The sequence below is a fragment of the Vigna angularis genome, chromosome 8, assembly GCF_016808095.1.
Source record: "Vigna angularis cultivar LongXiaoDou No.4 chromosome 8, ASM1680809v1, whole genome shotgun sequence".
In the NCBI taxonomy this organism is placed as follows: Eukaryota; Viridiplantae; Streptophyta; class Magnoliopsida; order Fabales; family Fabaceae; genus Vigna; species Vigna angularis.
The window spans coordinates 22,419,559-22,432,766 of record NC_068977.1 but is presented as its reverse complement, the minus strand read 5'-3'; the positions used below and the strand labels follow the sequence as shown (position 1 = coordinate 22,432,766).

The 13,208-nt window shown below is 33.4% G+C and overlaps 2 protein-coding genes across 2 annotated transcripts; one reads left to right on the top strand and one right to left on the bottom strand.

Moving 5' to 3' along the window:
• Positions 1–2,380: 2,380 nt before the first annotated feature.
• Positions 2,381–4,982, bottom strand: LOC108319470 (abscisic acid 8'-hydroxylase 3). The gene is made up of 9 exons (XM_017550615.2): positions 4,743–4,982; positions 4,178–4,496; positions 3,928–4,080; positions 3,555–3,818; positions 3,387–3,473; positions 3,221–3,299; positions 2,999–3,105; positions 2,798–2,916; positions 2,381–2,675 (listed from the first exon to the last, which is right to left on the bottom strand). Exons 1-9 carry the CDS (start codon positions 4,949–4,951, stop codon positions 2,585–2,587), a joined length of 1,428 nt encoding a protein of 475 aa, XP_017406104.1. The 5' UTR covers positions 4,952–4,982; the 3' UTR covers positions 2,381–2,584.
• Positions 4,983–9,586: 4,604 nt separating this feature from the next.
• Positions 9,587–11,273, top strand: LOC108319445 (polygalacturonase). The gene is made up of 4 exons (XM_017550586.2): positions 9,587–9,727; positions 9,820–10,131; positions 10,228–10,746; positions 11,010–11,273. The coding sequence occupies exons 1-4, from the start codon at positions 9,599–9,601 to the stop codon at positions 11,238–11,240; spliced, it is 1,191 nt and encodes a 396-aa protein (XP_017406075.1). The 5' UTR covers positions 9,587–9,598; the 3' UTR covers positions 11,241–11,273.
• The last annotated feature ends 1,935 nt before the right edge of the window (positions 11,274–13,208 follow it).

Sequence of the window (13,208 nt, the reverse complement as noted above, 5' to 3'; positions counted from 1 at the left end):
CCTAATACTAGACTGATTGTCCGGACTGTATGAATTCTGTGTAGCTACGACGTTCATGCACCCGGGTGATGTAGTAACTGGGATGCCCTCAACAACTGTCATCCGAGGTTAGTCATATCTGTCCAAATTAACCATAAGGACTAGGACCTCCTGCCGTTCCCACACATGACTTACCCTCCCCTACGTGAGGACGAGTAATCACGGAACATCAGGATGAACCGCCAGCTTAGCATGCCCACATTCATACTTTACAAATTCCAATATACATTCATGAGCTATTCCTCCCCGGAACGCTCGTCCATTATCCAAAACATTTCATCCATATCATATTCTATTCATCTTTCATTATTAATCATCTCAATTAAACCCTTCGTACAAAGATCACTAAGGATACCAAATACCGAACGTTCAACCCTAACTCAGAACGAGACCGAACACTTGGAGCAAGACCAAGAGGTCTTCAGTTTCATAACAAATTAAGACCGAGAGGGTTACTATCGGGTTGAGAAAGAAACCGAGTACAATTAGATATCACAAGAACGAATGGAACGAATGTTATTTACAAAGTGAGCCAATTAAATGAACTGACCCTTGAGAGCTCAAACCGAACACCAAAAAGACCATGCAAAGTACTAAGACTCTAGGCCGAAACCAATGGATACAGAAACTTCAAGACATTCAAAGAATAATACTTAGAAGAATTCACATGAAGAAACCGAACGCTTATAAATACTTAGCTTATTTGAGTTTAACATCAAGAAAATCGAATGTCAGTCAATGACCGAGCACGGTAGAGAGAGAACTCTATTGAATTTGGACGAATGTTATTTTCATCAAGATAGATTATAGAAAAGAGAAGGAGCGCTTGGTGTAAGACCCAGCACTAAATAGTACGAGCGCTTGGTGAAAGACCTAGCTCTAAATTGTACGAGCGCTTGGTGAAAGACCTAGCATTAAATAATACGAGCGCTTGGTGAAAGACCTAGCACAGAATAGTACGAGCGCTTGGTGAATATAAGATATCATTTGACTAATATTCAAGAACGAACAGACATACTACTACACAGATATACTTAAATTTATATTAAGATACCAAGGAAAGGATATCCTTGGTGGAACGCCTGTACACAAATTGTACTAGACGAAGACGCTCGTCCTCAACATAAATTCCTTCCAAATGAAAGAATCCAATTCTAAACTAGTTCTCGAGAAAAACCGAACGGTCAAAGACCATTCAGTAACGAACGTACATTATCATAGGGAATTTCATACTCAGAAATCATTTATCTCAATTCAATTTCTCAACATTTATCTACATAATTTCATACATCCACATCATAGTAAATTCACATACTTCATACATCAGAACATAACACAATCATATTTCATTTTAATTCAGCAACTCAACGAACGTTCATGCAATACAAGCAACATACAAATTAAATTATATAAGCTTTCCTTACCTTTGAGCGTGACCGAATGTTCACAGAGACAAAATAGTGTTCACACCATTACAAGTTCTTCTACCCTCAGCGCTCGACAATCCAAACTACACCAAGTGAAAACCCAACACTATCAGAACCACTCATTATGAGAAGGGTGATCAACACATGAAACCAGAACTTGGTTTGCATGTCCAGGAAAACGCACGACTGAGTGAAGAGAAGAACTTACCAGCTCAGCTTCACAAACTGAACGGTTTAACTGGAAGCTCTTGACGTCGGAAGTGCTTCTGTGGTGCCTGAATGATGATCGGAGAAGGGAAAGGGTGAGATTTGGTAGAGAGAAGGAAGATCTTTTAGAGAGAAAGAGGAGAAAATGAGATTTTCAGAATCTGGGGAAGAAGGGTGCAGGCAGAGAGAGTGGCGTGAATTTCTGAAAATCAAAGTTTTCCTTCCAACGTCAAAACAAACCGCTCATCTGCCAACACCTGCCTTCGCCCGTCTGAGTGTCGAATCCCTCGCTTGATACATGTAATCCACTAAAACGACACGTACGTAGATTTGAGTGGTTCTGACACTCCCAAATTTTAAAAAATTTATAAATATTTTTTAAATAGATATATGATGGGTGGGACATATAATGGATTGGATTTTTTTTTTCATATTGGATAAAAGGTAGACTGTACTATCCGACCCAGTCCTTTGTTATTTCTAATTGTTTTGTCGGAATGGATAATTAAAGCCTTTACGTTAACTAAAGATTGCAAGATTGTTTACTCTTCAAGACGAATACTTGAGATTATAAATCCTGTTTTTTGGTCTAGCCAAACTCTATAGCACGAGCATAACAGGAAAAATAATTATTATAATGATGATTAGCATGGAGAGAAACAAAGTTAATTGAATTTGTAAATTTGAAAATAATCCCAATTATTTGTAGTTACTTCCGTTCTAGATCTGCTTAAATATTAAAAACGAGAAGCAAATTATTCTTTGAGGATTAGTTTCTGTCCTCAGAAGTCATAAAGCATGATTTCTCTCCATGAAGTAAGAACAAAGAGGAAGTGATTCTGTTCCAATACAAGATTTTTCCTTGCTGTCTCTTCTTCTGTTTCGTGTTTGTAGTTGCTAGAGCAAACGTGTTACAGTGACTCAACCATAATAGGATATTTGTTCTTTGGCATCCTTACAAGCGTTGGTTGGACAGAATTCTCATTCTCCAGAGGTCTCCACCTGATACAAAAATTGTGTTACATAACAAAATATAATAATTGTTGTTTTGGAAAATACAGCATTGTCAATTTTCTGTGTGCAATGTGATTCTCTTGATCATTCCGAATCTGATAAAATCTTACTTGTATCTGTTTACAAGGTGATGGATGAAGACACAAATTTCAAGCTTGGCAAGGTTCATTCCAGGACACATACGTGGTCCACTACCAAATCCAAGAAAACTGAAAGGCTTCACGGGTTCCTGCAATTCAATGAAAATATCAAATTTGGGGTCCTTATAAGAAGAAATTATTAGCAATGTCTCATGTCAGGAAAAAACTTACATCGAATCTTGAGGGATCAAACTTTTCAGGATCTGGGAAAACTTCTGGGTCATGGTGTATGGAAACAACATCTAGGTTGACGGACCAACCTTTCTTAATTTTATAACCTGCAAAATTTAACATCAGCTATGATTCTCATTCAAAGAACAAAAGTTTGAATAAACACAAAGAAAAACACTTTATATAGACACATGTGGCCATTTTGTATTGGCATTACCATACCATCAATTTCAAAATCCTGAGATGCCTTTCTTGAAAACCAAGGTAGTATTGTGGCTCTTCGAAGAGTTTCACTGATGACCTGAAATATGAATCACAAATAATCTTGGTGAGATGTGAAATTTGATGATCAATTAGTTACCTAAAAGCTAAAATTATTGTTACTCACTTTGAATGTGTAGGGCATGTTATTAGCTTCTGCCCAGGTAAGATCTGTTCCAATTTTTCTTCCGGCCACAATTTGTCTATGTTCCTCCTGCAAAAAAATTCAGGAAGTTAAATTTTAAAATCTTTGAACACAGAAAGGAGAAGACTGAATAGGGTCTTCAATACTTACTCTCAATTTTTCCAAAACAATCGGATTCTCAGCAAGAAATTTAATGAGCCAAGTAAGAGCAGCAGTTGTGGTATCATGGCCTGCAACCAGGAGAGTTAATATATTATCCTTCAATTGTTTGTCTGTGAGTTTATTTTCATCTTCTTCTCCATCTTCTTTTCTGTGTTTCATAACTAAAGATCCTAAGAAATCCTGTTGAAAGTCTTGGCCACTTCTCCTCCTCAAAATTGTAGAATCCAACATCTCATACATCCTATCTCGAGCCTGCACACATTCATAGCAAGCATAAGAGTGAAAGAGAGTTAAGTTATCTTAATAATTGAATCAAAGCACATATTTATTCCATGTGGAAAGTTTTGTACTACTTTGTTACCTTGATGCCACGATGAAAAGCTGTCCCTGGAAGTTTAAATGGCAACGATGCAAATGAGGAAGAAATAATCTTAAAATTTGATCTAAACTTTTCTTGCTCCTCCCCAGAAGGCTCTAAACTCATGATCATATGTCCAATCACTTTTAAAGTAAACTGTAATATTCAAAATTTCAGATACTTAGTATGGAATAAGAATGTATAACAACCAAATATGAAATTTTCTTTGTTTGAAAAGTTAGTGCCACTCAACTGTAGAAGCCTCTTCAAGAACCAGGACTTTCCTTCCTTCCCATTGATCTAATGTCTGCATAGCCTGAGTGTTGATAAAATGGAAATATTTCTTCAGTCCATCAATTGATAAAGGTTCACCAATCAGCCTTCTTAGCCTTTTGTGAGCCTCCCCTGTGGTTTGCAGCAAGCTGGTGGGGCCCAGAACTTGCTGGCCAGTGTAAAACAGATTCAAACTCACAAGACCATCCTTGCCAGTTAACAATATCTTACTTGCTTCCCTCCCTGTCATGAAGATAGTAAACCTCCCCAAGACAAAGCTCTTGAAAACCATTCCATATCTGTCACAAAATAGAAGTGACCAATGAAAAGGAACATCCTTGAAACTCCTTAGCACCTAGCATGTAACTATTGATTTGATTGGAACACACTTGTAAAGGTATTTTATACTGAAATCCAATCATGAATTTCCATATGGTTTTGACTTTTGTAGACAATATTATGTAGGTGATTTGTACAGACTTTTCACACTGATACTGATGCAAAATTAAAATCAGTTGCATGTTTTGATCTTATTAATTTGTTACCTCTTTTGCCTCTTGATCATGAAGCTGAAGATCCCAGAGGGACTTGAAAAGTCAGAGAGGAATGAGAAGCTCTCTCCCACAATTGGCCAACCAAGGCTTCCAGGGATGCCTTCCATTGCTTTAGGAGAACGAGTTTGATACAACAAGAACAGCACTGATAACAACAACACTGAAAGGATCAGTGAGAGCAGCAAATTGATCAGCTCCATTTTCACTTACAGCCAGCACCAAATTGCAGTAGTAGTAAATCAAAGAAAATGCTCCTATATATATGTATTTATATATACTATAAGCTACAGTTATTAGTTGTATCTCTCTCTATCTTGAACACCTTTGTTCTTAGGACATGAGTGATGGATTTTGACATGACACAAACACCAAGAAGCATGTATTCATATCTATATTGGAATCAGTTAAGCTGCAGGCCAATGTGTTACTTTCAAATGGTAAATCCTAAAGTTTTTTTTGGAATCTCAAATTCTGAAGCGGTGAATCCAACAGTTTTTCTTTGGTAGAATCTCACGGAATTCTTTGCTCTTGCTGAAGATGTTATGATATTGATTGCTAGGTTAACACAAACACTCCATTTAGACATTCTCTACGTTGAAAACAAACAATATTATCAACTTGCCGTCCTTGGACTACTCATTGTTTGACTTGAAGCACATAGGTATCTTCTTGTTGTATTATAATAATAAGAAAAAAAGACTATACTTATCTGCTCAAATTTTAGGATTCGTTCGTCAAATCAATTTTAGTATTTCTTTTTGTATATTCTCAAGCAAAGCTATGACAGCACCCTTCATTGTGTCCTCTCATGAGCGCGTAACCATTTGGAGAGAATCCTTGATGAATGAAACAACATAGAGCATGACACCGAATCGTTTGGAGAGAAAACGTAAGATATAGAGTTGTCAAAACGGGTAACTCGACTTGACCGAACTCGGCTCACCACAGGTTGATCACTTAGTCACCAACCCAACCTGACTCACTTATGGGCGTTACTCCCTCCACCATCAGAGAGTCCTTCCTGCACCTCCTCATTCCTCTTTTGCCCTTCCATAATATTTAATGTGGTGGTTAAAAATTTTAACTTTCTCCAACTTCCAAACACTTCATTAATGGTTCCCATCAATATATGAATGCACCCCCACACTCTACTACTTCCATGGAAATCAAATTCCTCTTCTTTTCCTTCTGTTCTTCTTTAAAAATAAAACAATTCAAAACAAAATCAATTAACTTTAATTAAATTAATAATAATTAATTCGTTAAATAAAAAAAATTAATTTAATTATAAATACATAATTTACTTAAAATATAATTATAATTAAAATATAATTACTTAACTTTAAAAGTATCTAAAAATTAATTTACAAATCAATAAATTAATAAACTAAAAAGTAAAAAATAAATAAAAGAATTCGTTTAGCTTTCCATTCTTTCTTTTATTTTTTTTACAAACACTTCATTTATAAATAAATAATACTACACAAAATATTATATTAAAATAAATGTACAAAAATTAACAACCTAAATAAAATTAAATTAATAACCTAAAAAAGCAAGAAAACGAAACGGCTAATACCTCATGGGAGATTTGTTGGACCTTTAACGGAGGAAAACACCCAAAACGTTAAAAGACTTCAAAGGATATGAGACATCAGGCTCAACGGATCTCGAGATCCGTCCACAGATATCGAGATCCGTTGAAAGCTCAACGAATGTCCCATATCCATTGAAGCCTTTGGCGTTTCTCTTCTTCATTTAACACAGAAGAGAGACGCATATAGAATCACTAACTTGGATCAAAAACAACAACAAAGGAAACATCAAACTCCATAGTACCATGAACCAATCATGAATCAAGCAATAGCACGAACCCACCACCAACCAAGCATCAGCACGAACCAAGCAAAGGAGAAGAGAACCTTGACGGAAATGGTAAATTGGGAAAAGAGGAAGATGGGAAATTGGGGAAAGAGAAAGAGGAGAATAAGAGAGGAAGAGAGAAAGTAAGAGTGTGGGGGTGGGGATGTGGTGTGCGGCTGAGTGAATAAGAGAGTAAAAAATTAGGGTTTTAAGAAAAAGTTAAAAAAGATAAAGGGTAAAAGTAAATAATGGTATTTTTGGAATTAAAAAAAGTGGGGGAGGTGTAGGGAGCAGTGTGTGGTGGTGGAGGGGTGACACTCCTCACTTATTAGCAAACTGAAAAAATTTGAATCCGGCCCAACCCACCATGGGTTGGTGGGTTAAACGGGTGGGCTCATTTAATTATAAGTTTTTTTTTAAAATAAAAAAATTACAATTTTTTTATTTCAAATATAAATAAACGTCACAATAAAGGGTGTTGCTCCCTCCACCACCACCCTATACTTCCTCCACCTCCCCACATTATTTTAAATACAATTATATCCTTAAGTTAAAAAGATTTTTACTTTTAGCCTATTTTAAATAATTTGAAACCTTAATTTTACTTTCCCAACACCCACCCACGGAACACTCTTCCCCTTTCCCCATTTCCGTTTCACCTCCCCACCTCCCGCACTTCCATTCCTTTTTCTTCCCAGTTTTTTTTTGTTTGAAAGCTTTCATTGCCGCCGTGGTGTGAAGGAGCGTCGCCGCTGTGGTGTGGAGGAACATCGAGGAGCGTCCAGAGCATCAACCAGCGTGAGGAAGTATACATCAACGGAGGTGACATCCTTCAATGGATGTCCCCTAATAAAACAAACCCTAAAATAAAAAACGTAACCTTTAAACGGAGGTGACATCCGTTGAAGATGTCACCTCCGTTTAAATGTTACGTTTTTTATTTTAGAGTTTTATTTCAAGGTTTATTTGAATACGCACCTAGAGGAAGCACAACACGCACTGCACCACTCCACGCACTGCACCACGAGAGCGAAACTACACCACGAGAGGGAGACTGCTTGATAATTCTTTCCATCACCACCAACCTTTGCAACTTGTAGTATCTCATAACGACGAAAGAAAGAGAGGAAGAAATATAATGTTAAAATGAAAGAAAAGTATTTTACTCATGTACGGGACTAGAATAGGTTATTAGTGAAATAGGTTGTGAATGAATAAAATTAAAAAATAATAACCCTAAAAATAAAATTTTACTGAGGGGCAAAATAGTAAAGGGGACGTGGAGGGAGAAAGGTGTGGTGGTGGAGGGAGCAACACCCCACAATAAAAGGATGTTAAACTCCAATAACAATTCAAAATAAATAAAAAATATCATACAATCCAAGCACAATCCAAAAACATGTACAAAAAGCAAACAAATAAATTTTTAATATTGATAATTTTTGTATCACTTGTCCATACCATTTATAATATTAGAATCTTGAATTTATAAATCTATCATAGTTTTCTCTCTTAACATGTTCTTCTTTATCACCATCTACAATATAATAAAAAAAATTCTAACTAATAATATATTGAAACACAAAACAATAAATAATTAAATTAAATTAGATTGGTTGATGAGCCAACCCGGCTCACCGCGAGTTTAACCCGGTAAGCTGGGTTCTAAGTGAGCCGGGTTGAAAACTAACTCGCATAAAAAAATTACATTTTTTTCAAACCCAACCCGGCTCAAACCTGTGGTGAGCCGGGTTAACTAGCAGGTTTTTAACCCATTTTAACAGCACTACATATGAGTCCCTTCAACTAATAGAAATATTGGATTATAAATTAAAAAATTTCATACAACGAATAATCTCATAAATAAAACAACTGGATTTGAATTTCTGGCAAGAATTTTTCGATAAACTTTTAGCTATAGAACAAGATGAAGACTGAAAGAGAAAATATTTATTGAACGTAATTTAAGAAAACATGGGTATTAAACAAATTTAAGAAAACAAAATCACAAACCATACCTTCATCAAAAGCAAATTTCAAAAAAGAAATTACAGAATTCTATGAAATATCCAACAACAGATACTGAATCTACTACCTAGGCTAAGTATATCACACTCATGAGGCAGTGAAAGAGGCATTGTGATTGAAGGGGGTGATAGCAAAGCTCCACATTGCGCATTAGTATTTGACTATACATTACAATAGTGAAAGTGTCATTCATCGAATTTATCATCAGATTTTATCACGAGAGGACTAAACATAGACGCTAGACTATATTTCGTGAGAGTTGTCATTGTGTTTTGCGAGACCAATATCGCAAAAATAAACTTGGAGAATAATATTGCAGATGTATTTAAGTCTTTGTCAATATTGAAATTCAAAGTTCATTAATTTTATTAGTTATTGATTTACTATAGTTAGTAGACTATTGATTTAGAATACTACTTCTTTTCGTTAATTATATTTTGAAGAAATTTACATAATTTCTGAAATTTTAAATGTAAATATGGCATAAAATTTTATTTGTATGAATGATCAATAAATTAATTAAAAAATAACGAAAGTATATAAATATAAAAAGTAGTTCTTTTCTTAGATATTTGATTGTTTAGGAGGTTGAACTTGCAGAGCATCATTGAAATAAGTGATTCATTGTTGATTGAAGTGAATATATTAGGTAAAACTTTTTAGTTTGTACACAACGTCCTAAGGTTAGAATATATAGGTACAATTAACTAATTTACTATTAAAAAAATTACAAATCATGATTCACAGTAAGGCATATTTTTTGTAGAATCTTAACCGCCAGTTGGTAAACTCCTTAAAAAAGATTGTTCCAACGAAATCAAAGTTTATAATTAGATAAAAATCTTTATATAGTATATACAAGTTTTGGCATTGTTATACTAAATAATATTTCTTGATTTATAAATACACATATTTCCTTAAGCAAGCATGTGGAGGAAATTGCAGAGAACACAGAAATGGATTTGCAATTGAAAATGATCGCATTTGCCTTATTGATATTTCAAGTTTCTTCTTCTGCGAGAGCTCAATCTGGAGTCTTTGATATATCAAAATATGGAGGAGCCCCTAATGGAGATATAACTCAAGTAAGATTTTGATATATATGTCTTTTATACAAAGTTGGAGAAATAAATATGATTATATCTAATTTTGGTTTTCATAATTTTAACCCTAATAGCCTTTGACAAATGCTTGGAAAGATGCATGTGCATCAACAAACCCTAGTAAAATTGTGATTCCTACAGGCACATACCACTTAAAACAAATAGAATTGAAAGGGCCTTGCTTGGCCCCTATTGAGGTTCAAGTTGATGGAACAATTCAAGCACCAGAAGACCCAAACCAGTTCGATGGAGAAGCTCAATGGATTAAATTTTCCTATATTAATTCCTTTACCTTGTCTGGTGGTGGAACTTTTGATGGTCAAGGTGCAATTGCTTGGGACCACAATAATTGTGCAGAAACCAAGATCTGCAAGAAGCTTTCCATGGTAAATAATGTCTGCATTTTTTAATATTTCAATATGTTCAAACTATTTGACCCTCTTTTTTTCAACTCACAAATTATTTCTTCTATTATTTCATAGAATTTTGGATTTGGTTTCCTCAACAACACCATCATTCGAGACATAACATCAAAGGACAGCAAAAATTTCCATGTGAACGTTTTGGGATGCAACAACATTACATTTACAAACTTCAAAGCTATTGCACCTGGAGATAGTCCCAACACTGATGGAATTCACATTGGAAGATCAACTGGTGTCTACATTACTGACACTAACATTGCAACTGGTGATGATTGCATCTCATTGGGTGATGGTAGCAGAGAAGTCAATGTCTTGAATGTGAAATGTGGACCTGGACATGGTATTAGTGTTGGAAGCTTAGGAAAATATCAAGAAGAAGAACCTGTTCAAGGTTTATCAGTAAAAAATTGCGTATTAAACAACACAGATAATGGTGTGAGGATCAAGACTTGGCCTGATACTCCGGGAACTATTACAGTTACTGATATGCATTTTGAAGACATTAAAATGATTAATGTCAGGAACCCTATCATTATAGATCAAGAATATTGTCCATGGAATCAATGCACCAAACAGGTACTTCATTAAAATCACCCTTTTCAAGACAAGTTAATATTGAAAATCACTAAAAATAAAAAGAATTTAAAATATATAAATGCATGAAAATCTTACCTGAATTTATAAGATTCAGTTAGAATTAAAATTCATTTATTATAACATGCATTTGGAACAAAATACTAACTTGAAAAGCTAAAGAACAGTATATCATTCATTGTTAAAAGAATCTGCTGACAAATGTTTTCTTCCCTTTTTTTCATTTCTGTCTTCTGTGATTGCAGAATCCATCAAAAATTAAAATAAGCAAGGTTTCCTTCAAAAATATCACTGGAACTTCAGGAACTCCAGAAGGAGCTGTTTTGCTTTGTAGCAGTGGTGTACCATGTGAAGATGTGACGCTTGCTGACATAGATTTAAAATTCAATGGAACTCCTGCTTCTGCAAAACTTTCCAATGTCAAACCCATAATTCAGGGAAAATCATTATTGCTAAATTCCACGACCACAGGTTAAATTGTAATAACCAAGAAGTCATCTTCTTCCTAACTAGCTATAGTTTCTCATAAATAAATGTTAATTTTAACAATGTGATTGTTGGTTCTAATCCTTTGAAACATACTGATTCTCCAATCTAATCCTTTGCACTCAAAATTTTATAATTTATGCAGTCTTACCAAATTATTGCAGAACTTAATTGCTTTTGGACTAGAAAACAGCACATTCAAATTAAATTACTTTATGTTTAATTTAAGATATGGAATTGTATTTTCTCTAAGCTTTTCTGCAAATGTGTTCACTGAAATTTGAAGTACTTCTACAAGCTAAACCTCAAATCACTTCTTTAAAAAATGAGTTATTGGTTCAACATTAATACATTTTGTCTGATCTTTTCAAATGTAATACATGTATTGAGATAATATAAATTTTATATTAGCATTGATATTTTTACAAGAAAAAAAGAAAAACTGGTAATCTAGTCATAATGAATACAAAAGCAACTAAATTAGAAAAAAGGGAAAAAGAAAATGTACCTTGCACATCTTAGGAATGAGAACACATTCTCCTTTTCTTTCTAGAAATTGTCATTTTTGTTGATGAGTAATGATATAATACCAGTGAATCATTTTGAATCTCTAAAGCTTTTGTTGAATATAATTTATGTGTAGAAAAAGTTAAATATTTAAATATAATTATAATTATATTTTTATAAATCGTTGTGTTGAATCATTATGCAATTAGTCACTTATATAATCATTCTCTCTCAAAATTAACAATTTAATCTTAATATAAAATATATGATAACTTAATTTATTCAAATAAAATTGAATTTTCATTTAATATATATATATATATATATATATATATATATATATATATATATATAATAGCATTGATTTTATTACCAATTTTATTTAAATTAAATGAATATGAATTTAAACTTATTTAAATAAAAAACTTAAATGAGTTCAAAATATTTAAATCAATTTGATTCATTTAAATAGATATGAATTTCAAATCCAATCTATTTTATCAGATTTTGTTTAGATAGAGATTTGATTTTTAAAAGTTCTTGCACCCCATGATTTTCTTTCAGGGAGTGAGAATCTCTGGTAGCCTATACTAAATATTGTACTGTATTGAAAACAACAGTCTTTTAAGTCCAACATTAAATAAAAAAAGTCAGTTAAATTTAACAAAAAAAATATATTCACATTGTTTCTTAAACTTCTTTTTAATAATACTCTACATATAGCTAAATTAAAATCGTTCACATTGAAAAAGAAAACAAAAAAAGTATATGAGCTGATAAAGAGAAAACAAAAAACAACAAATAAGTACGAGAATTTAATGGCATTTTATATTAAACTTGTATTAGTTAAATATTTCTTAATGAACTTAAGAGAACTTTAAAGGTCTCATTTTAAAACAATACTTATCCTATGTCATCAATCAGAAAGATAGAAAAGTTTCCAACTTTATTTTGCTTTCATCCCAAAATAGATTTAAAATTCAAACAGAGTTAGCAAACACTGTTATTTATGTCAAAAGGTTGACTAAATTGTTGGAAAAGTTATTTTGGAACTTGGATCTCATTCGTGCAAAAATTTTGATGCACTATGATCACTTTTATTTTAGTTTTTTATAAAGGAAAAAAGTAATGCTTTTAAAACAAGACCACTCATGAAACTCATGAAACTGGTTAAATCACAAATTCAAAATTTAATGATTCAACTGAAGTTGCACTAAAGTCCAACCTTAGTTAATAGTCAAGAACATAGATATTTTTTCAAAATAAATGGTACTGTCTGTTGTCACCTCGGTCCCATTAGCCAGAAATTTCGGTTCAGTGTACTTTTCTTCTCAAATACCAGCATTCAATTCGCAAAATAACTTCTCTTTTGGTGCTTCTAAGCAAATAATTGAATCACTTTTATGTATACTTCTAACATATAGCCTTCATTCACCATCTATAGTATAATA

Coding starts and splice junctions, on each gene's coding strand:
- LOC108319470 (XM_017550615.2), bottom strand. CDS start 4,951: ATGGAGCTGATCAATTTGCTGCTCTCACTGATCCTTTCAGTGTTGTTG. Junction 3,300..3,386: donor ACATGCCCTACACATTCAAA/GTGAGTAACAAT, acceptor TTCATATTTCAG/GTCATCAGTGAAACTCTTCG. Junction 3,106..3,220: donor TCAGGATTTTGAAATTGATG/GTATGGTAATGC, acceptor TAAATTTTGCAG/GTTATAAAATTAAGAAAGGT.
- LOC108319445 (XM_017550586.2), top strand. CDS start 9,599: ATGGATTTGCAATTGAAAATGATCGCATTTGCCTTATTGATATTTCAA. Junction 9,728..9,819: donor CTAATGGAGATATAACTCAA/GTAAGATTTTGA, acceptor TAACCCTAATAG/CCTTTGACAAATGCTTGGAA. Junction 10,747..11,009: donor GGAATCAATGCACCAAACAG/GTACTTCATTAA, acceptor CTGTGATTGCAG/AATCCATCAAAAATTAAAAT.